The 25,950-nt window shown below is 37.3% G+C and overlaps 2 protein-coding genes and 1 long non-coding RNA gene across 7 annotated transcripts; 1 reads left to right on the top strand and 2 right to left on the bottom strand.

Moving 5' to 3' along the window:
• Positions 1 to 1,594: 1,594 nt before the first annotated feature.
• LOC123876252 lies at positions 1,595 to 24,700 on the bottom strand. Of its 4 annotated transcripts, none has more exons than XR_006798291.1 (4): positions 24,690 to 24,700; positions 18,563 to 18,570; positions 11,968 to 12,170; positions 1,595 to 1,606 (listed from the first exon to the last, which is right to left on the bottom strand). It is a non-coding gene; the product is annotated as an uncharacterized LOC123876252 (long non-coding RNA). The 4 variants fall into 4 exon arrangements; XR_006798295.1 differs by lacking the exon at positions 1,595 to 1,606 and adding an exon at positions 2,074 to 2,085 and having other exon boundaries at positions 11,965 to 12,170; XR_006798294.1 differs by lacking the exon at positions 1,595 to 1,606 and adding an exon at positions 2,701 to 2,711 and having other exon boundaries at positions 11,965 to 12,170.
• On the bottom strand, positions 3,650 to 7,610 carry LOC123876250 (AN1-type zinc finger protein 2A-like). 2 transcript variants are annotated; one of them, XM_045922445.1, is made up of 7 exons: positions 7,471 to 7,610; positions 7,306 to 7,391; positions 6,647 to 6,689; positions 5,680 to 5,866; positions 4,706 to 4,860; positions 4,252 to 4,351; positions 3,650 to 3,864 (listed from the first exon to the last, which is right to left on the bottom strand). In XM_045922445.1, exons 2-7 carry the CDS (start codon positions 7,358 to 7,360, stop codon positions 3,721 to 3,723), a joined length of 684 nt encoding a protein of 227 aa, XP_045778401.1. In that variant the 5' UTR covers positions 7,361 to 7,391; positions 7,471 to 7,610; the 3' UTR covers positions 3,650 to 3,720. The 2 variants fall into 2 exon arrangements, with proteins under 2 accessions (XP_045778401.1, XP_045778400.1); XM_045922444.1 differs by having other exon boundaries at positions 7,306 to 7,609.
• LOC123876247 (probable pyruvate dehydrogenase E1 component subunit alpha, mitochondrial) lies at positions 10,472 to 18,194 on the top strand. The gene is made up of 8 exons (XM_045922441.1): positions 10,472 to 10,675; positions 10,770 to 10,844; positions 11,738 to 11,906; positions 13,452 to 13,675; positions 16,163 to 16,334; positions 16,640 to 16,789; positions 16,978 to 17,153; positions 17,549 to 18,194. The coding sequence occupies exons 1-8, from the start codon at positions 10,622 to 10,624 to the stop codon at positions 17,726 to 17,728; spliced, it is 1,200 nt and encodes a 399-aa protein (XP_045778397.1). The 5' UTR covers positions 10,472 to 10,621; the 3' UTR covers positions 17,729 to 18,194.
• Positions 24,701 to 25,950: the final 1,250 nt, after the last annotated feature.

The raw sequence follows: 25,950 nt of genomic DNA, 5'->3' as shown, positions 1-25,950 counted from the left end.
ATGGAAAGAGCACATCGAAATGGTATGCCAAAAAATTCATAGATATGTTTATGTGTTATATAGATTACGAAAAACGGCCTTTCTAAATACAGTCCTGGCAGCCTATCATGGCTATGTCGCATCAGTACTTCGATATGGCCTCATCTTGTGGGGAAACTCTAGCGAGGCTGACAGAGCTTTCATAGCCCAAAAGAGATGTATAAGAGCTATGACAGGAGCTTTTTATTTGGATTCGTGTCAACCACTATTTAAAAAATTACGTATTCTCCCACTTCCGTGCATGTATATCTATGAAATCTGTATTTTTGTCAAACAACATAATGATCTATTTATAAAAGCAAGAGATATTTATCCGAGAAATACAAGAAACGGCGACAGACTAGTCATTGCACATAGGTTTTTTAATGCATCTTACGGAAAATGCAGCTATGTCATGTGTATAAAAATATTTAATAAGCTCCCTCCCGGCTTACGGATATTACCCCTCCAACAATTTAAAAAGAATCTTTTTACATGGCTAATAGATAAATGTTTTTACTCGATAAATGAAATGTTGGCACATTAGATTAGACTATTTAATTATAACTATAATTGATCTGTAAAATAGTAATTCCTATTACACTAAAAATATTGACATCAAATAATAATATATACTGTATGTAGAATTAAAGTTGATTAGAATAGGTACATATTAAAAATAATTTTGAATCTATTAATGTTGAATGAATTGTAATAATAATAATTAGAATATTATATATTTATAATGGTATGACAAGATTGTATTCATGACTAGTTATGTTATTGTATTATTTATTGCATACCGAAAGGTAGAATTTGGAGCATCTAACAATAATAGTTTTAAGATCTGTAAACTAACCCAAATTCGCAATAAAGATTATTGAATTGAATTGAATTGAATTGATATTAGCGTGCACAAACACACAGACAAACAGACAAAAAAAAATTACAATTTCGGGTTCGGCATCGATATAATAACAACCCCTGCTACTTTTTTTTTATATATTTCCATTGTACAGACACCACTTTTCTACAATTTTATTATATGTATAGATTATTAGGATTATGAGATTTTTTGCATTATGTACTTTTCCTCGTGTGGCTGAATTATGCATAGCTCGTTTCATTTTATCCAGTGAAATATTAAATCATTGAAATAACAATTTGTTAATTTTACGTTGCGTTGTTTATTGTTAGGATGGGTATAATAAAGTAAAATTGTTGTTACATGATTACACTAAGGCTGAGATCTATATAGTGCACTTTAACTTCGGTCAGACTTAAGATAGTTAAAACGAGACAGCGCTATACCACTGGCATATGTCTGTCTCATTTTAACTGAAACTTGAGGCTAAGCAAAGTCAAAGTGCCCTCTATAGATTAAACCTGAGTACCTGCCGCGAATTATACTTGTGAGTAAGCTTTAAATGTTATACTAAATTGTTATTAATTTTTAAAATTACATATTTAAATTAATAATTATATGAGTTATACTTAATAGTTATAGGATTGTATATCGGAACGTTAAATAAAACCATTATTGTTTATTAATATTGACGTTTTATTTTCACCAAAATATAAGTTATATCTAATAATGAAAAGAATAATCATTATGAATCGAGCAGGATGCTTAGAGCAGCCGTACCGAGTTTTATAAGCAATATGTACAGTACTACTACCAATTAGCTACGCAGATATACCTGCGCAGAAATAGAGCGAATGTATCTCAGCCAATCATAGCGCGCGTCCATCTGCTTTTAGTAGTTTCCTACTCGCAAAGTTTGGAAATTATGAGCGAGATAGCACAAGTCTGTAGTTCTTGTGTTTAAAAATCTTAACTTCAAGCAATAAAGCCTTTATTTCTTTGGTGTACATTCATTTTTTGCCGATGCGACTATGGTAGTACTGTACATACATACCGTTATCGGATACCAATCCGACCTCTCACTCTCGCCAGGCAGTCGAAGTAGGATAGCAATATGTAGGTATTTGTTTCAAATAGGTATTAGGAGAGCTCGATCCATCTTTTTATACATTCATGTGCCAAAGTAAATAAGTATGTTTATGCTATCAAAAAGGACGCCGTGCCTCGGCTCTGGCGGTGTGCCTTGCGCCTAAGAATGATCTGAATGTTTGAAACATACATACAAAGAAGTGTGCGCGATAAAGATCACATTTGAACTATACACCTATCTAAGTATACAATAATAAAAAATTTAACACACATTTCGTTTAGATATTTACATAGTTATTCGTATGTTACACGTAAAAAAACAATTACGTTTATGTAAATTGAATGATTAATTAATATAATTAATAATTGATTAAACCTTTAACAGTATTTAAACGAATATAACAATGAAATAAAAGACGTTTAAACAGATGCTCTTTGTAGAAAAAAAAACCATAAGCACTTTGTCAATTAGAAATTTATTTTAATTGATTGATTAAAATATTAATAATTTAATTTGTAATCCATTTGATAATTCTAGTGTTAATCTAAAATAATTGGTCTTTTACATTCTATGACAACATAATTACATAATTATTTCAAACTACCTACCTATCTATGTATTGAATCAGGATAAATTCAAAGCGAGGTGACAAAGTTGGAAACATACATATAAACATACATTATTATCAATGCTGCTAATTCGGTACCTTTTAATCTTGTCTGGGTTTTTACATATTTACTAACTCTATATTTAAGATGGTTCTCGAATCATCACAAATAAAAAAAAAAATCTTTTTTTTCTTCTCGTCTGGCTTTACATAGATTAGCCAATGTCAGGTAATTCTATCTATAGTAGGTATACAATCTCTAAATAAAATAGACCGTTTTAAAAGTTTTGCTACTCTTTTCCGCAGCGAACATTGTAAAAGAGATAGCACTAGTTTTAGAACTGCCAGTTTAATCTGAAAGTATACAAATGAATCAGCAACACAGATAATATTAATTATTCGCCAAACCCGATTTTAAGATAAAAACATACAAAAGGGACTCCGTCTGTGATGGCGTTTGCTGGCGCGCGTGCTGTGCTTGTTTGGAGTGTTTTTTTTTGGTTAAGAGTGGATGGTTTTTGTGTTAGTTGGTGTTTTTTGGTGGTGGAACTGACTGGGAAGTGCTCTAAAGGGGCGCCGCGCGTATGTCGGTGGGCGCCGGCGCAGACGGAGTCCATACTTGTATAGATTCAATAATTTGAAAATAACTACAAACTTGACATTGGCTAATCAGAGTAAAGCCAGATTTAAAGAAAAAAAAAAAAAAAAAAAAACATACATAATCGAGACGAAATCGATTTTAATAAGAACTACATATTTCCAAATTTTATGTATTGGGTCAAAAAATAATAAAATTGAAACAAGCTTAGATTATGTTGAATTAACCCCTTAACGTAATCTAATCCACCCCATTTCACAGGGTTGTCCTAAAATCGGATTTGGCCTGTATCATTTATGTACGTATTTCATACAATTGTTGTATTTTCTTGCTTTAGTGGCTTTTGGTAGTGCCACCAAATTTCATACAAGCTCCCTTACTAAGCGAGCGTTTTGTCGTTTGATAAAGTTGCTGATTTGACTAGTAGTCATCATCCCTGTTCTCGGGTAGGACATAGTCGGGTTTTAGTGCTGTTTAACTTTTTATTAACAACCAGTCTTTTCCTTCAGCCGTGTAGTCGGGGAGCTAGCGGGCCGAGTGCGCTAAGAGACCGAGCAGCGCGAGTTCTGTTCGCCGCCCACTCTCTGTCGCGTCAGCTCCCGGATGATCGTAGTTTCTCTAGTTGGGGTGCCACTTTGTTCTTGCAGAGACAGTGCCAACGCGTGCGCTAGGGCTTCGTCTTCAGTCTGAAAAAACAAAAAACCGGTCAACAATAATTGTACAAGATATTTTAACATTTTTACGTGCAACGCTGCAAATTAATGACAACAGTGCCATCTATATGTGATTTAGTAAATTAATTTTTTCGTGTTTTTTTTTTATTATTTTTTGTGTGATATAACTACAAATTCTCAGTTTTCGATGTTTTCCTTTACTTGTGCTATAAGACCTATCTACCTGTCGAATTTCGTGTTTCCCGGTGAACGGGAAGTATCCTATAGGTTTCTTGACAGACAGGCAGACAGACAGATACCGAACTGATCCTATAAGGGGTTCCGTTCCTTTTGAGGTACGGAACCCTAAAAACTGCAGTGAAGTGAATAAGTGGTTTGTGTGAGACTATAATTGCGTACCATATTCCCCTGCACGGCAGTGAAGCTAGCGATGGAAGCGACCATCGCTCTGTCTGGCACGTTCCTCTCGTTCTGTCGAACACGAGCCATCGCTGCGTTACTGTAAACAAGAATAACTAGCATAGTAAGAAAGCTCGCGTGGATACATCTCTTAATATTATTATATATTTATCTCTTAATATTATTACATATTATCTCTTAATATTATTATATATTATTATATAATATGGTCTTTAAAAATCTCATAGGAATTCTTTAACCAAAATGGCGCTAGCATCGGCAAAGATAATGGTATGAATATTGCAGTTGTTAAGGGGCATGAGACGGGTCTGCCCGCGAAATTCCAATTTACTGTTCAATTCCAATTTATTTACTTTACTTTATTTATTTATTAATAATAATTTGCTGGCCCGCCCCTTGAATTACCCCATGTTGTAATCTAGTGGGAACTTACGCGAGCTGTCTTTTCTTGGCGCCCAGTTTTCCGTCGCAAGCGTGGTCCACTGCATGTCTGTGTCGCAGGCAGTAGTTGAGCGCGCACTCCGCGCACACCAGCGGCACCATCTCCTTAGTCTTGCAGCCTTTGTACGAACATTTATTTGTAAACACCTGTAATAACCACATCATCATCAGATCCCCTCTCAGTAAGCTTAGATTGACAACTTCACGACACAAAACCTTTAAGAACATGTATTTTTTTAAGAATATTAGCCATGCTAATCATGACTAATACTCCCCTTTCCCCTCGGATTAAGCGTAAAGCTTGTGTCAGGAGTGGGTACGACAATAGTGCAACGGGTGGGGTTTGAACCGCCGACCTTTCGGAATTCAGTCCGCTCCTCAACCGTGGAGCTATCGAGGCTCTGTTATGGGGAACTTTCAAGCATTTTTTTAAAATTCAGATACAACTTAGCCTTTGACTGCAATCTCACCTGGTGGTAAGTGATGATGCAGTTTCAGATGGAAGCGGGTTAATCTGGAAGGGTTATGGCAGTTTTTATTAAACCTTTTTGGTTTCTACACAGTATCAAACCGGAACCCTAAATCTAGGTGGTAACTAGCCACAACTGAAGCCAGACCAGATCAGCAGACCAGACCAGACCAGAGATATAGAAATTACAAAACTCCAAATCCCTGCCGGAGATCGAACCAGAGACCTCCCTCTAATAAGATCACAGTGCTTACTACTGCACCAGAAAGGTCATCAAAAAAGCATGCGGAACCTCGATTGCGGTAAAATAATAGGTATAATGTCATGATCACAATCACCTGTGATTGGTTGAAGCTCGCGCTATAGGCTACAACAAGAATAATTCAGCCAATCACAACAATTGAGATTATAATAATGATTGATTTAGTTTTCCACAATCGACCAACAGGTTTCCTCACGATGTTTAAATGTAGAAGTAGTATAAATAAGTAAATAACCTTTTTTCTCCTTTCCCTAGCTGGGTCAGACATGCACTGGTTGTCTATATGAGCGCTCACAGCCACGTCAGGGGGCTCGTCTCTCTTCCCGGGCACAGGGGACCCACACAAGGGGCACTCCGGTACTTGTACGTCTCTTGCGTTAGACGCCGTACACTCATGTTTGATGTAGGTAAAATGGTCCGAACTGCAAGGATTAATTAATTAATAGGACATAATTAGTTAGGAATTTCCATAACATTTTTTTTTTTTATATATGTGATATTTTATTTATATTTAATTACTTTGCAGCGCCCTGACGGGGCTTCATGTTGTAATATTATAATTTTTTTTTATTATGATGTAAGACATGAATGCAAATAAATAAAGAATAATTAACATAAAAAACCATTTTTTATCATTGATTTGGTGGCATTCTGTCATCATTTGCAAAAAGATTTAATTATTAATTTTACTGAACCATTAATTAAAAAAAAATCTAATACTAATCTTATGAACCAATATAAATAATAATTCCATATTAATATTAACAATAATTGAAAAAGTGCCATAATGCACTTTTTAACAATACATATTATTTGCTTTTAGACCATCAGTATTAGTAGTACTTTACTTTACTTTATAAAATCTAATAATAAATAATTTTAGATAACCTCTGACAACAGGAACACTGTTATTTGTTAACCACATAGGGAAACCCACTTTTGATAAGATTGCATAATAATATTACTTGTATTATTTTAGTATTAATAGTATTGAATGAAATTTTATTGTTTAAAACAATGTTTAACCGATATTGTATAACAGGGATAGTGTGTATCCCGGGGATGGGCAAATGTTTTGCTTCAACCCAGAAAATCAAAGAGTTCTCATGTGATTCTTAAAAAACTAAAAATCTAAATCCACATGGACAAAGTCACAGGCGTCATCTAGTATAAAGTATAAATTAATACTTATGAAATCTTACCAGTAAACTTCTCTGCAAGCATCACATTTCATGGGTAGGAAATCTGTAAAAGTAAATCCATTCTGATATTATTTTATAAATCCAAAAAATGTGTCTGACTCACCTGGTTTTATTCAGGTGGAATATCAGAAGATCCTTTCTCATATTGGGGATTTACAATAAGGAAAACTTATATGCAAAATCTGAACTTTCTAGATACATTAATATTTAAATATAGCATATAGATTTTAACTTATACATAAAATCTGTCAAAAAAATTGTATGTCACGGTTTCCTGAATAGATATGATGCTGGCTTAACTCTGTGCTATTGTAAACATCTCGTCATCCCATATTCAAGCAAATAAATCATTTCATTAATTCATAAATATCTTGGTAGTTTTGTCAAGAGGATAAAGTGGTTTTATATATCACTCTTAGCTCTCAGCAGTGAAAGAGCAAGGTAAGATTGTTGTGAAGTTCCTTTCACACACAATTATTGCAACCTTCCAGAAGTTCCAAGCACTATTTAACTATCGTCATATTAGGTAGGTACAAGTTTCACCTAAACACAATATTTTATTATTTACTTATCTAGATATCACTTTGTAGCTTTAATCATGTTATAATTTTAAAAATCTTATAGTTATGCTTGAACATAATTTTATTTTACCTACTTACCAAGTTTATTACAGGATTTGTAGGAACAATTACTTCCAATGTGCGGAAATTCCATTGTTTTATCGTTTAAAGTATACGAATTAACACTATAAAATTCAAAAAAATAGTAGTAAAGTACCAGTTAATATTACCACTTTTTACACAACAAAGTCTACCACAAGTCACCTATGACGATTGACGAATAAGTTTCTGGAGCACAACTTTTATACTTCAATATTCGTCATACCTTCGCGAATTTTATATTAATTTTGATTCGTCATCATTGTTTTCATTTTAATTTTTCATCACTTTTCATGATTTACATTTGACAACAAATTGAAAGTTGACATTAAGACGTTTTTTTTTCTCTCTCGTCTGGCTTTACAAAGATTAGCCAATGTCAAGTGTGTAGTTATTTGTAACAAGTTAATTAAACTATACAAGTATGGACCCCGTCTGTGCCGGCGCTCGCAAACATACGCACGGCACCTCCTTAGAGTGCTTTCCAGTCAGTTTTAACAAAAAAAAAAAACACTCCAAAAAGGCAGAGCACGCCCGCCAGCTAACACCAACACAGACGATATCCCATTAGAACGTTTCCATTTCCATTACGTCTTACGATTTTGGTTTTATGGAGACGCCAGATGCTTGTAACGAACAGCAAACAGCAAGCGGTGCGTGTGAATGGGTGAGCTTGACAACGCTTTGGAGCGTTCTTTTTTGTAGGCAAGCCATTGGTGGTACGCAATGACTATTGGTGGTACGCTTGGCGATGCTTGCTGCATGTTGTTTGCCAGTAAGCGTAAAGCACGTCCATTATATTTTTACCGACTTTCAAAAAGGTGATTCGGCCTGTTTTTTTATATTACACCTTGTATGAATAGGTACCTAATATCTCTATGATGTGCACCGAGTTTTTCGAAGTTTCTGGACCGTTTTTTTATTTATTTTATAAAATGCATGTGGATGATGTCGAATGTCGATGTTGATGTGCCTTTCATTGCTTATCTATATGACCTTTCGTGCCTTTGAGTTTGACAATGACAATATTTGTCAGTGTCACGTCTGTCAATAATTTGATTTTGCTTCAGCGTTGCCAGAATGTTACTTTTGTAACATTTTACGTTACTTTTGACCCCCTCATGTTTCCTCCATGTTACACGACTCAAAATGTTACTTTACGTTACTTTTAGGACTTCATAAAAATATTCAAATTTTTCCCAGCAAACCAAAAATAATCGTGAAACGGAACGCATCCAAAACAGTTTTCGTTTGTCGTAATTGGCCCATAATTTGTTAGTTTATTTCACTTTCTCTAAGTTATTGGTCTAAGTTCACTTTGTTTTGTAATTACTCTGTGATTAAAAAAGTGTTTTGTTTGTTTTTCTCTGTGACTCAACTTTGTTTTGGCTAATAAAGTTATTCGTGGACTTCGTCTGTGGTGGCGTTTGCTGGCGCGCGTGTTGTGACTTGTGTTTATTGGAACTTTGTGTTCTATGGTTCTGCTAGTGTTTATTGGTGGTGGAACTGACCAAGGAACTGACTGGGAAGCACTCTAAAGGGGCGCCACGTGTATGTCGGCGGGCGCCGGTACAGACGAAGTCCATTCTTATACATATAGTTTTCCTAACTTGTAAATAACTACAAACTTGACATTGGCTAATCAGTATAAAGCCAGTCGAGAGAAAAAAAAAAAGTTATTCGTTGCGGGGCAGTGATATTGTAGGTAGTTAGATATCTAAGTACAAAAAAAAAATTGTATCTTTATTTCGTCAAAATTCGAAAGTGATTGGTTTGTTCGTTATCCTTATCGACTGTGTATATGTGTTGCTAACACTACTTGCTTGGTAAGTAAATGTTGTATACAATGTAGTTATAAGTAAATAAGTAAGTAGTTAACTAATTAGGGAATCAGTAATGCAAAAACAAAGTCATAGTATTTGCAACTGAAAGCAGTTCGTTTTTGTATGGACTGTCATCTTATTATTAAGTCACATTAGTTTCCAGAAGTTCATTTAGCTATTTACTACTTAGTTATTGTTGTAGGTAACTTCGGTTTTCTTTACAGGAATGAGAGCGAGCTGAGTAGATACCGGCCGGCGTAACTTAAAATTTGAGTTTTACTATCGAATCTATCGATCTCTTTGCTGAGACCAAGGTAAGTAGTTAGGTACCTACCTAGTATTGTTCAGTTAACAAAACGAATTTGAAATTCCCGCGTAATTTTCTTCACTGCGTACCTACCTAGTGCGTTTTTTTTATTCTCTCGTCTGGCTTTACAAAGATTAGCCAATGTCAAGTTTGTAGATATTTTTAAGTTAGGGAAACTACATAAGTAAGGACATCGTCTGTGCCGGCGCTCGCCGACATACGCACGGCGCCCCTTTAGAGCGCTTCCCAGTTAGTTCCAGCATGGTTCTAGCACCAAAAACGCCAGTGAAACACAAAAACCAGCCACTTTTAACAAAAAAAAAAAAACGCTTTAAAAAGGCACCACACGCGCGCCATCAAACGCTACACAGAGAAAGTCCACCTAGTGCGTAGCCTCTCAAACTCAAACAGTCCTGTGTTGCCAGATCGCCCGATATAAGACGATTTTAATCTTTTTAACCCCCGATCCAAAAAGAGGGGTGTTATAAGTTTGACGTATGTATCTGTGTATGGCATCGTAGCTCTCAAACTAATGAACCGATTTTAATTTAGTTTTTTTGTTTGAAAGGTGGCTTGATCGAGAGTGTTCTTAGCTATAATCAAAGAAAATCGGTTCAGCCGTTTGAAAGTTATCAGCTCTTTTCTAGTTAATGTAACCTTCACTTGTTGGGGTGATATAAATTTTTAATTTACACTTGTATTATAAATTGATTAACAAAATAAGTTATAGCTATTCAAAGACATTTCTAAATCCGTTGGTATATTATTATTTTACATATTGATTTGTTTTCCTTTTTCAGGATCAGCAGTCAATTTATTCAATCAACAATTATTATTACGATTCTTTTTAAGCTTAACTAATGGGACAAGAAAACTGTTTAAATTTTTGTATAATAAAGTGCCATATTAACCTGTGTACCTTATTACTTTTATTTTCCACGAAAAATAAGGAAATGTTACTTTTCTCGTGAAAATGTTACATTTTGAGATGTCTCGTGTTACAATTGACTATCTGCCACTGGCAACACTGTTTTGCTTTCTTTTTGTCCATTTGTTATTGGTCTGTGCCAATGTCCGGGTTTGGCCAAAAAATATAAATTTTGACTCGAAATATAAAATTTAAATGAAACTCCACATTGTGGGTAACTAAATAATTCTGGGGATTATAGAAAATTTAATCGAAAAGATGAGTAAGCTATTCCCGTCCGCCGCAAAACTGTTCAGTGGAACTTCGATCACGGTGCGCTGTTATTTCCAACTTTATTGTGTTTTTATACTAGTTACAATAGTTTAATAAATAAAAGTGTAATTTGTAAATGTGAATTTTGTTATAGAAAGTTGCTGCCCCAGTGGTTGTTACGTCGAACGCGAAATATAGTACAAAATCGGAAGCTACATTCGAAATTAAGGTATGTATACTTTAAAACTGCTTTAAATCTTTTAAATTAAGTTAAATTCACTGTAATTTGTATAAAATTGCTTTATCTTTATGATATTGGTAGTGCTTTAAAGTAAATGTTGGCGAAAGTTTAATTTTCCATAATTATGTAACTTAACCTTCAAAATGTCAAGTGTAGGAAATGTTTTGCTTTATCAAACTGCACAGTGCAACATTGTTATAAAATTCTTGCCAAGAATTCTTGATTTTTAGTTTTCAGGGCTGCCAACCTGCGAGTCTAAAATTTTTAGGGTTCCATTCCATACCTCAAAAGTTTCTTTTTATCTTTATTGTTACAACTTTCTGGTACAAATAAATAATAATAGTAAATAAAAGGGAAAATGGGACCCTTATAGGATCACTTTGTTTTCTGTCTGTCTGTCAATCTGTCTGGCCGTCTGTCTGTCTGTTATGTCTGTCAAGAAAACCTAAAGGGTACTTCCTGTTGGCCTAGAATCATGAAATTTGGCAGGTAGGTAGGAAATAACACAAGTACATAAAGGAAAAAAAATCCTAAAACCGTGAATTTGTGGTTACTTTACAAACTACTTTACAAGGCTTTACCTGTACATTCTAAAACAGATTTTTAATTATTTTGTGGGCAATGTGTTTCAATTTTCAGTGGGGTGTCATATGAAAGGGCTTTACCTGTACATTCTAAAACAGATTTTTATTTATTTTTATGTATAATAGTTTTTGATTTGTTGTGCAAAATGTTGAAAAAAATACCCGAGCACGGAACCCTCAGTGCGCGAGTCTGACTCGCACTTGGCCGGTTTTTTTTATTATTTGTACCTAGACATAGAGTAGGGCTGTTTTTTCTCTCTTTGAGCAAGGATATGATTTAATGTCTCTTGTTTATAGCCATACAAACTTCACAAGTTGGAATCAGGTCCAGCCACATCAGCCACTCTCACAGCAGAAGATGCACTCAAATTGTATGAGAAACTTGCAGTGCTCAGGCGAATCGAGACTGCATCTGGAAACTTATACAAGGAAAAGATTATCCGTGGTTTCTGCCACTTGTATTCAGGTAATTCAATCTATACTAATAAATAAAATTGGAGTGTCTGTCTGTAATACAAAATAACTACAGTTCTTACAATTCACGAAGGCGAGTGGCTTATGCTTGTGTTTAAGTCCTATCGGTATAAGTAAGGTACACTAAATGTGTGCGTTTGCGAGCGCTTGCTCGCGACTGATTGGTCCAACATGCACGCACACTTACGCAATGCCCATGTATACGATGTAACCACAAGTAAAGTTCACTCGCCTTCGTGAATTGTAAGAACTATACCTCATATTAAGCTCATAGGGTTATTTGAACGATACCTTAACTGAATCACACGTTTTTAAAATTTTTGTCTGTCTGTCTGTCTGTCTGTCTGTTTGAAAAGGCTAATCTTGGGAACGGCTGAACCGATTTTGACGGGATTTTCACAGACAAGTAGAAAATTGACCAGGGAGTAACATAGGCTACTTTTTTAACCGACTTTCAAAAAGGGAGTTGTGTTTTTCTACCTATGTACACCGAAATCTCCGAGATTTCTGAACCGATTTGCGTCATTTCTTTTTTAATCGATAGAGGAACTTTGCGACATTGTTTCATAAAAAATTTGGAGTCCAACTCCTCAATCCTGATGCTGCAGGGGATCTGACCAATCCACGCTGGCGAAGCTGCGGGCATCAGCTAGTCATATAATAACCCACTTCTCATTGTCATCATTGTGATCAACCCATTGCTGGCCCACTAATGAGCATAGGTCTCCTCTCAGAATGAGAAGGGCTTAGGCCATAGTCTTCCTTTACTGGCAAAGCTGTGTCGCCAAGCGATTAAGCATTCCAGTATGATGCAGTTTAGAAACCCAATAGGTGTGGGCTTAATAAAAAGTGCCATACCCATTCCAAGTTAGCTCGCTCCCATCTTAGACTACATAATCACTTACCACCATGTGAGATTGCAGTCAAGGGCTAACTTGTATTCTGAATAAATAAGTAAAGGAGTTCTTATAAGATTTTTAAAAAATCTGAACTCATGCGGGTGAAAACAAGCATCATACAGAGGAACTAGATAATGCCTGTGACTTCGCCCGCGTGGATTTAGGATTTTTTTAATTCCTGTGGAAACTCTGATTTTCTGGAATAAAAAGTTGCCTATGTCAATTTCCGGGATGCAAGCTACCTCTATACCAAATTTCATATAAGTAAATCTTTTAAGGGGATGGGCCTTTAAGTATCCTGTGGGAACTTTTTGATTTTCCGGGATAAAAAGTTGCCTAGGTCCTTAAGGGCCCAGGATGTAATCTAACTCTGTACCAAATTTCATCAAAATCGGTTAAACTATTGAAAAGCTAGCAGACAGACGGACAGACACACACACACTTTCGCGTAAGTCCATCCATCCATCCATCAGCCTGTAAGCGTCCACTGCTGGACATAGGCCTTTCCAAGAGCGCGCCACCAAACACGGTCCTCCGCCTTCCTCATCCACCCGCTCCTCGCCACCTTCTTCAGGTCATCGGTCCAGCGTAAGCGCGTCGCGTAAGTATGGATATATAAATTTTGGATTTTTGAATAGGTCAAGAGGCGGTAGCAGTAGGTATGCGAGCTGCAATGCGCGAGGTAGACTCGGTAATAACGGCTTACCGTTGCCACGGTTGGACTCACCTGATGGGCGTCAGTGTTCTGGGCGTGTTGGCCGAGTTGACCGGACGGGCGACCGGCTGCTCCCGAGGCAAGGGTGGCTCCATGCACTTGTATGCGAAGAACTTTTATGGTGGCAATGGTATCGTCGGGGCTCAGGTATGTACCCATACAGAAGTTCATTAGGCTAACTACACGGGTCTGCCCGCGAAATTCAAATTTAACTTGGTTTTCGCAATTTGTAAACTAATACGACAAAGTAGGCTTACATTCTAATAGCGCCAATGGCAGTAGCATCTCCACAGGTTTATATAAAAATCTTTACTTGAAAGTGTCCAATTTAGAAATTGGTCAGAGTATCTGAATTCCGAAAGGTCTGCAATTCAAACCCCTGCACCCGTTGCATTATTGTCGTATTATTGTTGTACGTATTGTTGTACCGTCTCCTGGTACAAGATTTACGCTTAATAAGGAGGGGAAAGGGGAGTTTTAGGCATGATTAGCAAGGCTAATATTCTTATTAAAAAAAACTTTCCTGATACGCCGCGTGGTGACATCCCATATGACAGTGGGAACACGGCAAGATTTTCTCAAGTCTGTAGTAGGCGCGTTGGTGGAGAGTGCCGCAGGTGATCCTGGTTCACTGGACGCCAGCCGGCTGTTGAGGCTTGTGACATCAGAACAAGGTGCTGAAAATAAACGTGCCTGGCGTGGGAAGCGTCAGCGTCAGCCAAGGGCAAGAATCAGGCCAAGAAACCAAATCCAAGAACATGGAATGGATATTCCAGTGCATGAGTAGGATGTTCACACTACGCGTCTGATTGTGGCCATGTGGCATAAGCGGAATGTATGGTGTAAGATGGTAGAATGCGTTGTCACAATCAGATGGAGTGACAAAGAAGGAGAAACTGAAGCTATTTAACATTAATATTACAAAACAATTTGTATTTGTATTTGTTTTGTTTATTGTTTATTGTTAATACTGTGTGTCTCCATAAAAAATAAATCAATAAATACTTCCATACTAATATTATAAATGCCAAAGTGTGTCTGTATGTCTGTCTGCTACGTTTTCACGGCCCAACCGCTGAACCGATTTTAATGAAATTTGGTACAGACGTGGGACACATCCCGGGGAAGGACATAGGATACTTTTTATCCCGGAAAATCAAAGAGTTCCTATGGGATTTTAAAAAGCCGAAATCCACGCGGCCGAAGCCGCGGGCATCCTCTAGTGCTAAAATATTGAAGGCAGTGAGCAGTTAATAATAATAATTTACAAGCTAGGTAGTTACATAAATGTCATTAAAGTAAAAAGTTCTAACAATTGAAATATTAAAGGCTAGTGCAATTTTAATGCATGATTAAATGATGATCTAAATAAAATAAGCAGTTTGCAATGGCTAAAGACAATTATATAAAATTATAATAAACAATGGAAGGTCATAGAATGTCGCGTAGAATTATCCAATGGTGTATTATTTAGTACCTACTTACCCGCATTACGGGATTACAGAGTATTATGATTAGAATTATGATAGATTCGGCGTGTGTCACATTGGTGATCCCCCCCCCCCCCCCCCCCCCCCCCCCCCCCAATAACATTGTACTATATTTACTCATATATTTTATGAACTCAGATTTTTTCCTCTTTCATTTGATATCCTGCTCGATACAATAGCAGAAAAATTTTTTGGAGACCCCCACTTTTTGGATGTGACACACAACAGGTCTTTTTCCGCATGAAATATATCCTGTCATCCAGACTATAATAACGAATCAATTGACACCTCAGTCATCACAATTGGCTTAGTAGTTTAGGCGCTACGGTGGAACAGACATAAATACAAACCGACATACGCGCATACATAGGCTGCTTAAATCATAACTTGCCGTCGTAGTCGGGTAATAACTGTCATTACGCCCAATTTATTCCTTGGTTAAACATCACTCGACATTGGTGAAATCGGCATAAGTGACGATCAGCACTGTTAAAACGAGACAGTGTTATATCGCTAGCATAAATCTGTCTCGTTTTAACTGAAGCTTAACAGGGCTCTCTCCGTCACTTACTCCATACAATCGTAGTCCCAATTTCATTTGAATATTAGGCAACCAAAGTTCATGAAATTTTGCAGACATATTCTAGAAACTAATATCTGTGCCTGTGGTGTTTTAGATTTTTCTAAAAATATGTAGTTTTAAAATCACAGGGGCTCAAAGATTTGTATGTGAATTTTTAAGACCGCGTAACTTTGAAACCGAATATTTTAACGGAACTTTGGAAAACCACAGACATAGATATTAGTTTCTAGAATATGTCTGCAAAATTTCATGGACTTTGGTTGCTTAGTATTCAAATGAAATTGGAACTATGTACGTTTGTATGGAGCGAGTGACGGAGAGACCCCTCTTAAGGATTGACAACTCGTCAAATGCGAGTTAACAACGTTAAAACGAGCATAGATATTAGTTCCCGGAACGTTTCTACAAAATTCTATTTAGTAAGTATGATTGGTTAGTATTCCAATGAGAGACGAACTACGTTTGTATGGAGCGAGTGACGGAGAGACCCCTCTTAAGTCTGAGCAAAAGCAAAGTGCGCTCTATAGATGTGAGCGTCAGTGTTGTATATTTTTGTCGTAGACGCCACTGGGCGCGGGTTTGGCGTTCGCCCACAAATACCGAGGGGATGGAGGTGTGGCCTTTGCATTATATGGTGATGGAGCGGCCAACCAGGGCCAGCTGTTTGAAGCATACAACATGGCCAAGTTGTGGGACCTGCCTTGCGTGTTTGTGTGCGAGAACAATGGTTACGGTAAGTTTTCTCTTCTAATGTTAATGTATGTTAGAGACTAGGTATAATATGTATACGAATGTGATGACGTGACGCGAGAGCTCAATGATTCGTCAACTTGGGACAACGGTTACCCCTCCCCCACCACTCCACTCCTGCAGAAGCCTACTCAGCTATGCGCTATGCCTATACATACAGATTGATTGGCTGACATGAAAGGTTTTTTGTTTTTTTTTACGTAGATCCTTAGATGCCTTTGATAATTCTAACTTAAATTTATCAAGCCCATTCACTGTATAAAAGCATATTTCTTTTTATGTACCCAGGTATGGGCACAAGCGTGGACCGTTCCTCAGCCAGCTCGGACTATTATACGCGCGGGGACTACGTGCCCGGCATCTGGGTGGACGGCATGGACGTCATCGCCACCCGGGAAGCGACCCGGTTCGCTATCGAATACTGCTCCAGTGGAAAAGGTCAGTGTTGACTCTAGCCCAGGTATGGTTTGAAATTGCTTGCTATGTTAATTTGAATGAAATGTTTTTCGCTTTTTAACACGCAGGGATGCGAGTGTTCTCGCTCTCACGCTCTTTAAACTCGGGTCGACGACCGTGCGCGCGCGATATTTACGCATCAGATATATTTGTCTTTCCTTCGTTACCAGGGCCGCTAGTAATGGAGATGGAAACGTACCGGTACTCGGGCCACTCGATGTCAGACCCTGGTACGTCGTACCGTACCAGAGACGAAGTTCAGGAGGTCCGACAGACGCGCGACCCCATCACTTCGTTCAAAGAGAAGATCTTGTCTAATGAACTCGTTTCGCCTGATCAGCTTAAGGTATGTTGTACTAAACATCATCATCTTTTTAGCGCTCCATACCTCAAAAGGAAAACGGAACGCTTATAGGTATATAGGATCACTTTGTTGTTTGTCGGTCTGTCTTTCTGTCGGTCTGTCTGTCTGCCTGTCCGTCTGTCCGGTTGTCCGTCTGGCCGTCTGTCGAGTCTGTCAAGAAAACCTATAGAGCACCTACTCGTTGACCTAGAATCACGAAATTTGGCAGGTAGGTAGGTCTTATAGAACAAGTAAAGGGGAAAATCCGAAAACCGTAGTTTTGTGCTTACATCACTGAATTACATCATTAAATCAAAAGATGTATGTTACTTTAGTCCGAAGAAAGATCTGAGATACTTTCAATAAGTTTTACTTTAAAAAATAATCTTTTTCCACAGGAAATCGACGCAGCCGTTCGTAAAGAAGTAGACGATGCCACGAAACGAGCCAAGTCTGACCCTGAGATACCTCTAGAAGAACTTGCTGGTGACATCTACTACAACTGTCTCGAAGACCCCATCAGAGGCGTGCGCCCGGACGCGCCGCTCAGACACGTGCAAGTCGTTGCGCGCAACTAGAGGAGTACAGGCTACAAACGGGCGAGATGCTGCAATATCTAGCTGCAATTGTATAGCCGGCAACTTGTCGCATTTAAAACTGTCATCGGGCCATTGATGTATTGAAAAAAAATCGTTAATGAAACATATATGGGCTATACAGTTACGAGGAAAATCTTGATAGCTCGTTTTGAAGCCAATTTAGGTTAGGAATATTTTTGACAGTGGCCATTCAGTAGTAAAGTAAATGAGGCAATAAAACAAATGAAGTCAGACCCTGGTATACCCGTGGTCTTACTCTTTGGTGACATTACTAAACCGTCTCGAGGACTCCATTAGAGATGTCCGTCCTGACGCGCCGCTCAAACACTTGCAAATCATTGCTCGAAAATAGAGGAGTACAGACTACGGGCGAGATATTGCAACTTCTAGCTGCAATTGTAGGGCCGGCAACTTGCCGCATGTGATACCGTTATCGCGTCATTGATATATTGAAAAAATTGCTGGGCTATACAGTTGCCAGGGAGATCTTGATAGCTCGTTTTGAAGCTTAAAATGGTTAGGGCGATTTTTAACAGTGGTCATTCAGGAGTAAAATAGACGAAAAACATAGAGTCAGACTCGCGCACCGAGGGTTCCGTACTCGGGTATTTTTTTCCGATATTTTGCACGACAAATCAAAAACTATTATGCTTAAAAATAAATAAAAGTCTCTTTTAGAATGTACAAGTAAAGCCCTTTCATATGATACCCCAGTTGGTATAGTTGTATTACTTTGAAAATTTAAATATGTACATTTTTTTCTGTGGTGTAACCATAAATTCACGGTTTTCGGATTTATTCTTTTACTTATACTATAAGAGCTACCTACCTGCCAAATTTCATAATTTATAGGTCAACGGGCAGTATTCCATAGGTTTCCTTGTGACAGACAAACAGACAACAAAGTGATCCTATAAGGGTTCCGTTTTTCCTTATGAGGTACGGAACCCTAATAACTGCGCAGACCGCACAGTTTTTTTGCACACTTGCATTTAGCGAAATTAAAAACCATTGGGACTTCGTCTGTGTTGGTGTTAGCTGGCGGGCGTGCTCTGCCTTTTTGGAGTGTTTTTTTTGTTAAAACTGACTGGAAAGTGCTCTGAGGGGCTGCCGCGCGTGTGTCGGCGAGCGCCGGCACAGACGGGGTCCATACTTGTATAGTTTAACTAACTTGTTACAAATAACTACAAACTTGACATTGGCTAATCTTTGTAAAGCCAGACGAGAGAAGAAAAAAAACCATTGTATTCGCCTTAAGTGATCAAGTGCCATTGTCTCGCTGTTTGAATACAATACATAATTGAAATAAGCAATACAATAAAGTTATTTTTTTATTGTTTTTTTGTTTTGTTATTATGTGGAAATGTTATAACATCAAGAAATAAGTAGTTTGTTATAACTAATATTAAAATCTCATTCCTCCATTTAAGACGTATGATAGTAATCTGGTCGTCACTGGGTAAGGCGCAAAGCACTTGCAGAGATGATTTTTTGTGACACCTGATGTTAAGTGATTACCATAACCCAAGAATATTTGCAGCACCAGAGGAGCCGCTAATGCGTTGCCGGCCTTTCTGAAATTTGTTGATCCACCCCTTGAATAACCCCATGTTGTAATCTAGTGGGAACACCGCCGATGGGAGTTGATTCCACAGTTTACATGTGCGTGGAATAAGAATCTGGCACAACAGGCGGTCGAAGTGCACCACTGGCGTAGTAGTAGCGCTGTGGTTTTATTGGTGGGAGGTTCCGGGTTCGATAGGCCTTTCCAAGAGCGCGCCACCAAACCAAATAGCCAATACGGCAGGGGTTTAGAATTTTATAACTTCTAAACTTCTGGTCTGGTCTGGTGGGAGGCTTCGGCCGTGGCCAGTTACCACGCCAAAGCCGTGCCGCCAAGCGATTTAGCGTTCCGGTACGATGCCGTGTAGAAACCAAAGGAGTATGGGTTTAATGAAAACCTGCCATACCCCTTCCAGGTTAGCCCGCTTCCATCTTAGCATAGAAGCGGGCTAACCTGCATCATCACTTACCACCAGTTGAGATTGCAAAGGCTACCTTGTATCTGAATTAAAAAAGCACGATAGTGAGGGTGAAATTGCTTACGGTGGCGTGCGGTGCGGTCGTAGAAAAAAGAGGAGGTGGTAATAAATTGGAGTCAATTGGTAACGGTTCTAGTCTGTGTGTGGCAAATGTGGTGATACTAAAATGAATAGTAATTTCTATGTTAACCTGCATTTTAGCAAATAAATAGATGATTGATTGATTGGTTCATTCTTGGACTTACGCACACCTGTGGTGGTGGTTGTGGAGACGAGTGACGACATTATGCAATAATATTAGCGGGATAAAGGTGCCTGTCAACTAAACATGATCGGAGCGGAAATGTGCCTATCAGATGACTTGATAACTTTATTTCTTTAAATTTTAACTCCACTCCAATTCACTTTAATGGACAGGCACCCTAAGATTTTTTTTATTTTTTTTTAATCGGTATATCTTATACATAGTATAATGTAGAATGTTACCAACAAGATTATATATTTTATATAATATTAGGCTTAGTAGAAAATATTCTTCAAATGATCTAATTTTTTATGTTTAGCTAGTTTATTTTTCTTTTATGATTATTTATTATTTCATTATTATTCACGATCTAAAACTGCCAATACATAAGTTGTTAATATTTGTACGTACTTTACTGCACTATTGTTTCTTTTATTGTAAATATTTATTAATAAAATATCGAAAGTTATAAGCTTTGTTTTTATTACAACTGGCATAGCGATAATTGTAAAAATGGGTTGGATTAATAGACACCAACGTCTTGAAATATGAAGAAAAATTAAACTTATACAGTAAAGGGTACAGTTTTACCATCATCTATACTAATAAATAAAATTGGAGTGTCTGTCTGTAATTTCGAAATAACTACCTCATATTAAGCTCATATGGTTATTTGAACGATACCATAACTGAATCACACGTTTTTAAAATTTTTGTCTGTCTGTCTGTCTGTCTGTCTGTCTGTTTGAAAAGGCTAATCTTTGGAACGGCTGAACCGATTTTGACGGGACTTTCACAGGCAAGTAGAGGATTGACCAGGGCGTAAAATAGGCTACTTTTTTAACCGACTTTTAAAAAGGGAGTTGTGTTTTTCTACCTATGTACACCGAAATCTCCGAGATTTCTGAACCGATTTGCGTCATTTCTTTTTTAATCGATAGAGGAACTTTGCGACATTGTTTCATAAAAAATTTGGAGTCCAACTCCTCAATCCTGATGCTGCAGGGGATCTGACCAATCCACGCGGGCGAAGCTGCGGGCATCAGCTAGTTGTCAATATGAAGATAACAAGATAAAGCTAAACAGCACTAAAACCTGACTACTATACCCCCGAACTGCTGATGGATATTGATACTATACAAAATGTTTTGGAGACCCTCCACTTTTTATGGGGTTTTTGCTGTTGTATCGAGTGGGATATCAATTAATAAAAGAGGAAAAAATTCTGAGTTCATAAATATAAATGCAGCGACAGAAAAACAATATTACTATCAATAGTATCAATATCCATCAGCAGTCCGGGGGTATAGTAGTCACTTTTGTAGACGTAACATCCCTCAGGTCAATTTATTATTTACTAGAGGATGCCCGCGGCTTCGCCCGCGTGGAGTTCGGTTTTTAAAATCCCGTAGGAACTCTTCAATTTTCCGGGATAAAAAGTAGCCTATGTCCTTCCCCAGGATGTATGCCAAGTCTATACCAAATTTCATTAAAATCGGTTCAGTGGTTGGGCCGTGAAAGCGTAGCAGACAGACAGACAGACACACTTTCGCCTATTTTATAATATTAACCCATTAAAGCCTAGCGGTGCCATATGGCACCCAATTTCGTATGTTTAAATTGTCGGGCCCTGTCCTTGTAATAAGAGGTGAAGTCAAGTGGTTTGTTGTCAATGCCATGCTAGAGGGACATAGTTATTACTCCATTTACTTTGTTTTGTCCCATAAGCTTTTTGTGACCTGCACGAGCACCTGTAAATCAGTGATATAAAATTGCTGCCAATAATGGATGCAACATTCAAGTAAGGGGATCATATTTTTTTTATTTTGAGTAATGTAATACTTTTATGCATTTACACTTGATGCCAAACCTTGCATTGACTTGTTCATATTATAAAACTGTCGTATTTTGTTTTATTGTTTGGATTATGGCATGATAAAAGATATGGATGCCGTACGGCACCACTAGGTCATTATGTTGTCTTTTTATTATGTATACTAAAAATCTAATTTATGTCTTTTCTTTGGTTATTCCTTATGTAATGGCTTTTCTGTTTCAATAGAGATTGTACATTACATGAGGCACTTGATATACTAGAAGAAGACGATGAACTCAAGCCTCAATTGCTATAAATTGAAGCTCCAGACCCTATAATCCTATCTGACAAAGATGAGGGTGGTTTCATAAATAATCCTACTGGTCGGCAACTCAATGCTAGATGTGAAGTGGTGCTAGGCTCTACCTATTTCAGTTCAAAAATACGCCACGAGGTGGTGGCCGTCTATCAGCTTCAAACACCAAGCAAAAACATCAAAAAATACTGGCAATCGGGTCTGACAGCATATGTTATGACAGCAGAAATCATTTATTGGTACCCAGCGAGTCATGTCGCAAGTGTGGGTTACAGTATTGTCACAGTCAGACTAGACTACAGTGCAATAAATGCATCGTGGGGCTCTGTGCACCCTGCAACCTACAAGCTTCCTACAAATAATATGTAATTTTATGGAAATATATGTAAATGTTCATGTATATATTGGATCTTTTAATCAATTTTGAACCTTGAACTATACAAGAGTTAATGCCTTAATAATTCTTATCAAATTGTGGTAGAATATTTTGGTAATAATCAGTTATAAGAAATTTACGAGACTTTTGAAAAGACACGGTAGGAGCCTAGCGGTGCCATGCAGCATCCATGGTTATTTCCAGAAGTAAGACTTGCACCAAAATTCTGATGATTAGATCTGACTAATAGGGTCCATAATAACAACATATCAATGAAAAACTTAATTCTGAGACCTTAAAATAATTCAGGCTATAATGGGTTAAGTATGGATTTTTTAAGCAATTAAATAACACTTGCTTTAACGGTGCAGGGAAATATCGTGAGGAAATCTGCATGCCTGAGAGTTTTCCATGTACTTAAAGGTGTGTGAAATCTGCCAATCCGCATTAGGCCAGCGTGGCAGACTGGCCTACATCCTTCTCACTCTGAGAAAATTCCCGTTCTTAGTAGTGGGCCGGCAATGGGTTGATCATGATAAAGATTACATTAATTGCATAGTACCTACATTACTCTGTCGCAGCGTCACTGACTTCATAGTCTCTCAACTGAAAATCCACCTTTTAAGAAATAAAACGCTCTAATAAAATCAATTCCACATTTATATTTCTATAGTATCCTACAGATTACAATTTACAACTAGCTAAATACATTCGCAAAACGCGTCCTGGTTAATACAAAAATATCGTTAAAACCATCACAATCACATTGTTTGAGCATGTCAAATGGCTATAGTACAATTGGCTAGAAATGCTTAAATATTAGGGCCAACACACACGCGATACTTGTTTTATTCACACGAGCATCAGCGATTTGCATTTTGCGACTGCACCAACCGGCCCAACAGTTTAACCGATTCTGATGAAATTTGGTACAGGGTTAGCTTACATCCCGGGGGCGGACATAGGCTACTTTTTATCCCGGAAAATCAAAGGGTTCCCTCGGGATTTTTATAAACCTAAATACACGCGGATGAAGTCGCGGGCATCCTCTAGTTAAGTAATATAATTATTATTGATTATCATAGAGAATTGCGAATCACATTCTGAAGAAAGGCAATCAAAATCATCGATGCCTGTGTGAAAAGTATCGTGTGTGCTATGACTTTAAAGCAATGATTTTTAATCTCAACAATTATCTAAACGCTTTATTTTATTATTAAGTACCTAACTAGATCGATGTAAAGCATTTTTTTTTTAACTTTAAAGACACGTGATTTGAATGAAGGCACATTATTACGATCGTCACTGGTATGCAAGGCCCTAGGCCTAAATTCGAACTGAAAATTCGACTCGGAAAATTTTCGCTGTGCTTGAGCGAAGCGTAAGTCAGTGACGACCATAAGGGTGCGTTACCACTGATGCGAATTGGAGCGGAGACGTGTTCAATAGACTACTCTAGTTATTTTTAGATGGCGTAATAATCTTCTCTTCGCTTGAATGGAAATGCACCCTTAAGCTAACATATAACAATGATTGTCTGTATTACTTATATCTTTTTCGCTTAACTTTAGGCGTTATTTCTAATGAAATAAAACAACGGTTTCGTACTCAGATAGGATGGAAAATGTGACAGTGGGGTAGATAATTAAGTACTTATAATAATAATAGGTATAAAGGTTTGCAAATTTTTAATATATGTTCCTTTAATGTGCTCAATAATAAAATAATCAAGAAGGCTGGGAAATATTTTCGTACGCCTATCTTATTTTTAACTGACTAAATTAATAAGTATAACAGATTTGTAAAATTGTATTAATTTAAGTACTTATTAACTAGACAACTTTCTATACAATGTCAACGACATAATTTATCTATTTTTACGCTGGTATTTTTGTTTTTAAAAGCATATTAACAATATTGTAGCAATGATTTGAGAATCACAAAGTTTTATACACTTATATTATAATCTGTACACTTCAAGGGACTTCAAGGTTTAGACATTTAAGCAAATAGGAGGAACGAATGCGAACACAAAATTATGTTACTAATCTAAGGCTGCTTTTCCACTAGAGATGTGCTATGCTACGTTGCTATGGATGCGTTTGATATCCACCAATAATATTTATTGGTGCACATAGCTTAGCACTGGTAGAAATGGATTCAACTAAGATATGTTTTTTATATGGAAGGATGCGTGCTATGGATGCCTGCTATGGGCCGTCGCGAGTGGTGTAGCTATATGCAGGCACCAGTGTTGCCAGTGGCAGATAGTCAATTGTAACACGAGACATCTCAAAATGTAACATTTTCACGAGAAAAGTAACATTTCCTTATTTTTCGTGGAAAATAAAAGTAATAAGGTACACAGGTTAATATGGCACTTTATTATACAAAAATTTAAACAGTTTTCTTGTCCCATTAGTTAAGCTTAAAAAGAATCGTAATAATAATTGTTGATTGAATAAATTGACTGCTGATCCTGAAAAAGAAAAACAAATCAATATGTAAAATAATAATATACCAACGGATTTAGAAATGTCTTTGAATAGCTATAACTTACTTTGTTAATCAATTTATAATACAAGTGTAAATTAAAAATTTATATCACCCCAACAAGTGAAGGTTACATTAACTAGAAAAGAGCTGATAACTTTCAAACGGCTGAACCGATTTTCTTTGATTATAGCTAAGAACACTCTCCATCAAGCCACCTTTCAAACAAAAAACTAAATTAAAATCGGTTCATTAGTTTGAGAGCTACGATGCCATACACAGATACACACGTCAAACTTATAACACCCCTCTTTTTGGATCGGCAACACAGGACTGTTTGAGTTTGAGAGGCTACGCACTAGGTGGACTTTGTCTGTGTAGCGTTTGATGGCGCGCGTGTGGTGCCTTTTTGGAGCGTTTTTTTTTTTAAAGTGGCTGGTTTTTGTGTTTCACTGGCGTTTTTGGTGCTATAACCATGCTGGAACTAACTGGGAAGCGCTCTAAAGGGGCGCCGTGCGTATGTCGGCGAGCGCCGGCACAGACGATGTCCTTACTTATATAGTTTCCCTAACTTAAAAATATCTACAAACTTGACATTGGCTAATCTTTGTAAAGCTAGATGAGAAAATAAAAAAAAACGCACTAGGTAGGTACGCAGTGAAGAAAATTACGCGGGAATTTCAAATTCGTTTTGTTAACTGAACAATACTAGGTAGGTACCTAACTACTTACCTTGGTCTCAGCAAAGAGATCGATAGATTCGATAGCAAAACTCAAATTTTAGGTTACGCCGGCAGGTATCTACTCAGCTCGCTCTCATTCCTGTAAAGAAAACTGAAGTTACCTACAACAATAACTAAGTAGTAAATAGCTAAATGAACTTCTGGAAACTAATGTGACTTAATAATAAGATG

The sequence above is a fragment of the Maniola jurtina genome, chromosome 21 (genome assembly GCF_905333055.1).
Source record: "Maniola jurtina chromosome 21, ilManJurt1.1, whole genome shotgun sequence".
Classification (NCBI taxonomy): domain Eukaryota; kingdom Metazoa; phylum Arthropoda; class Insecta; order Lepidoptera; family Nymphalidae; genus Maniola; species Maniola jurtina.
The sequence above is the reverse complement of the archived record's forward strand: the minus strand, read 5'-3'. Positions and strand labels throughout refer to the sequence as shown.

Excerpts from the sequence above, each read along its gene's own strand:
- LOC123876250 (XM_045922445.1), bottom strand. The coding sequence starts at position 7,360 with ATGGAATTTCCGCACATTGGAAGTAATTGTTCCTACAAATCCTGTAAT. Across the intron at positions 5,867-6,646 it reads GCTTGCAGAGAAGTTTACTG|TTCGGACCATTTTACCTACA; the intron begins GTAAGATTTCAT and ends TAATCCTTGCAG. Across the intron at positions 3,865-4,251 it reads CTGCCGTGCAGGGGAATATG|ACTGAAGACGAAGCCCTAGC; the intron begins GTACGCAATTAT and ends TTGTTTTTTCAG.
- LOC123876247 (XM_045922441.1), top strand. The coding sequence starts at position 10,622 with ATGAGTAAGCTATTCCCGTCCGCCGCAAAACTGTTCAGTGGAACTTCG. Across the intron at positions 10,676-10,769 it reads TCAGTGGAACTTCGATCACG|AAAGTTGCTGCCCCAGTGGT; the intron begins GTGCGCTGTTAT and ends ATTTTGTTATAG. Across the intron at positions 11,907-13,451 it reads TTTCTGCCACTTGTATTCAG|GTCAAGAGGCGGTAGCAGTA; the intron begins GTAATTCAATCT and ends ATTTTTGAATAG.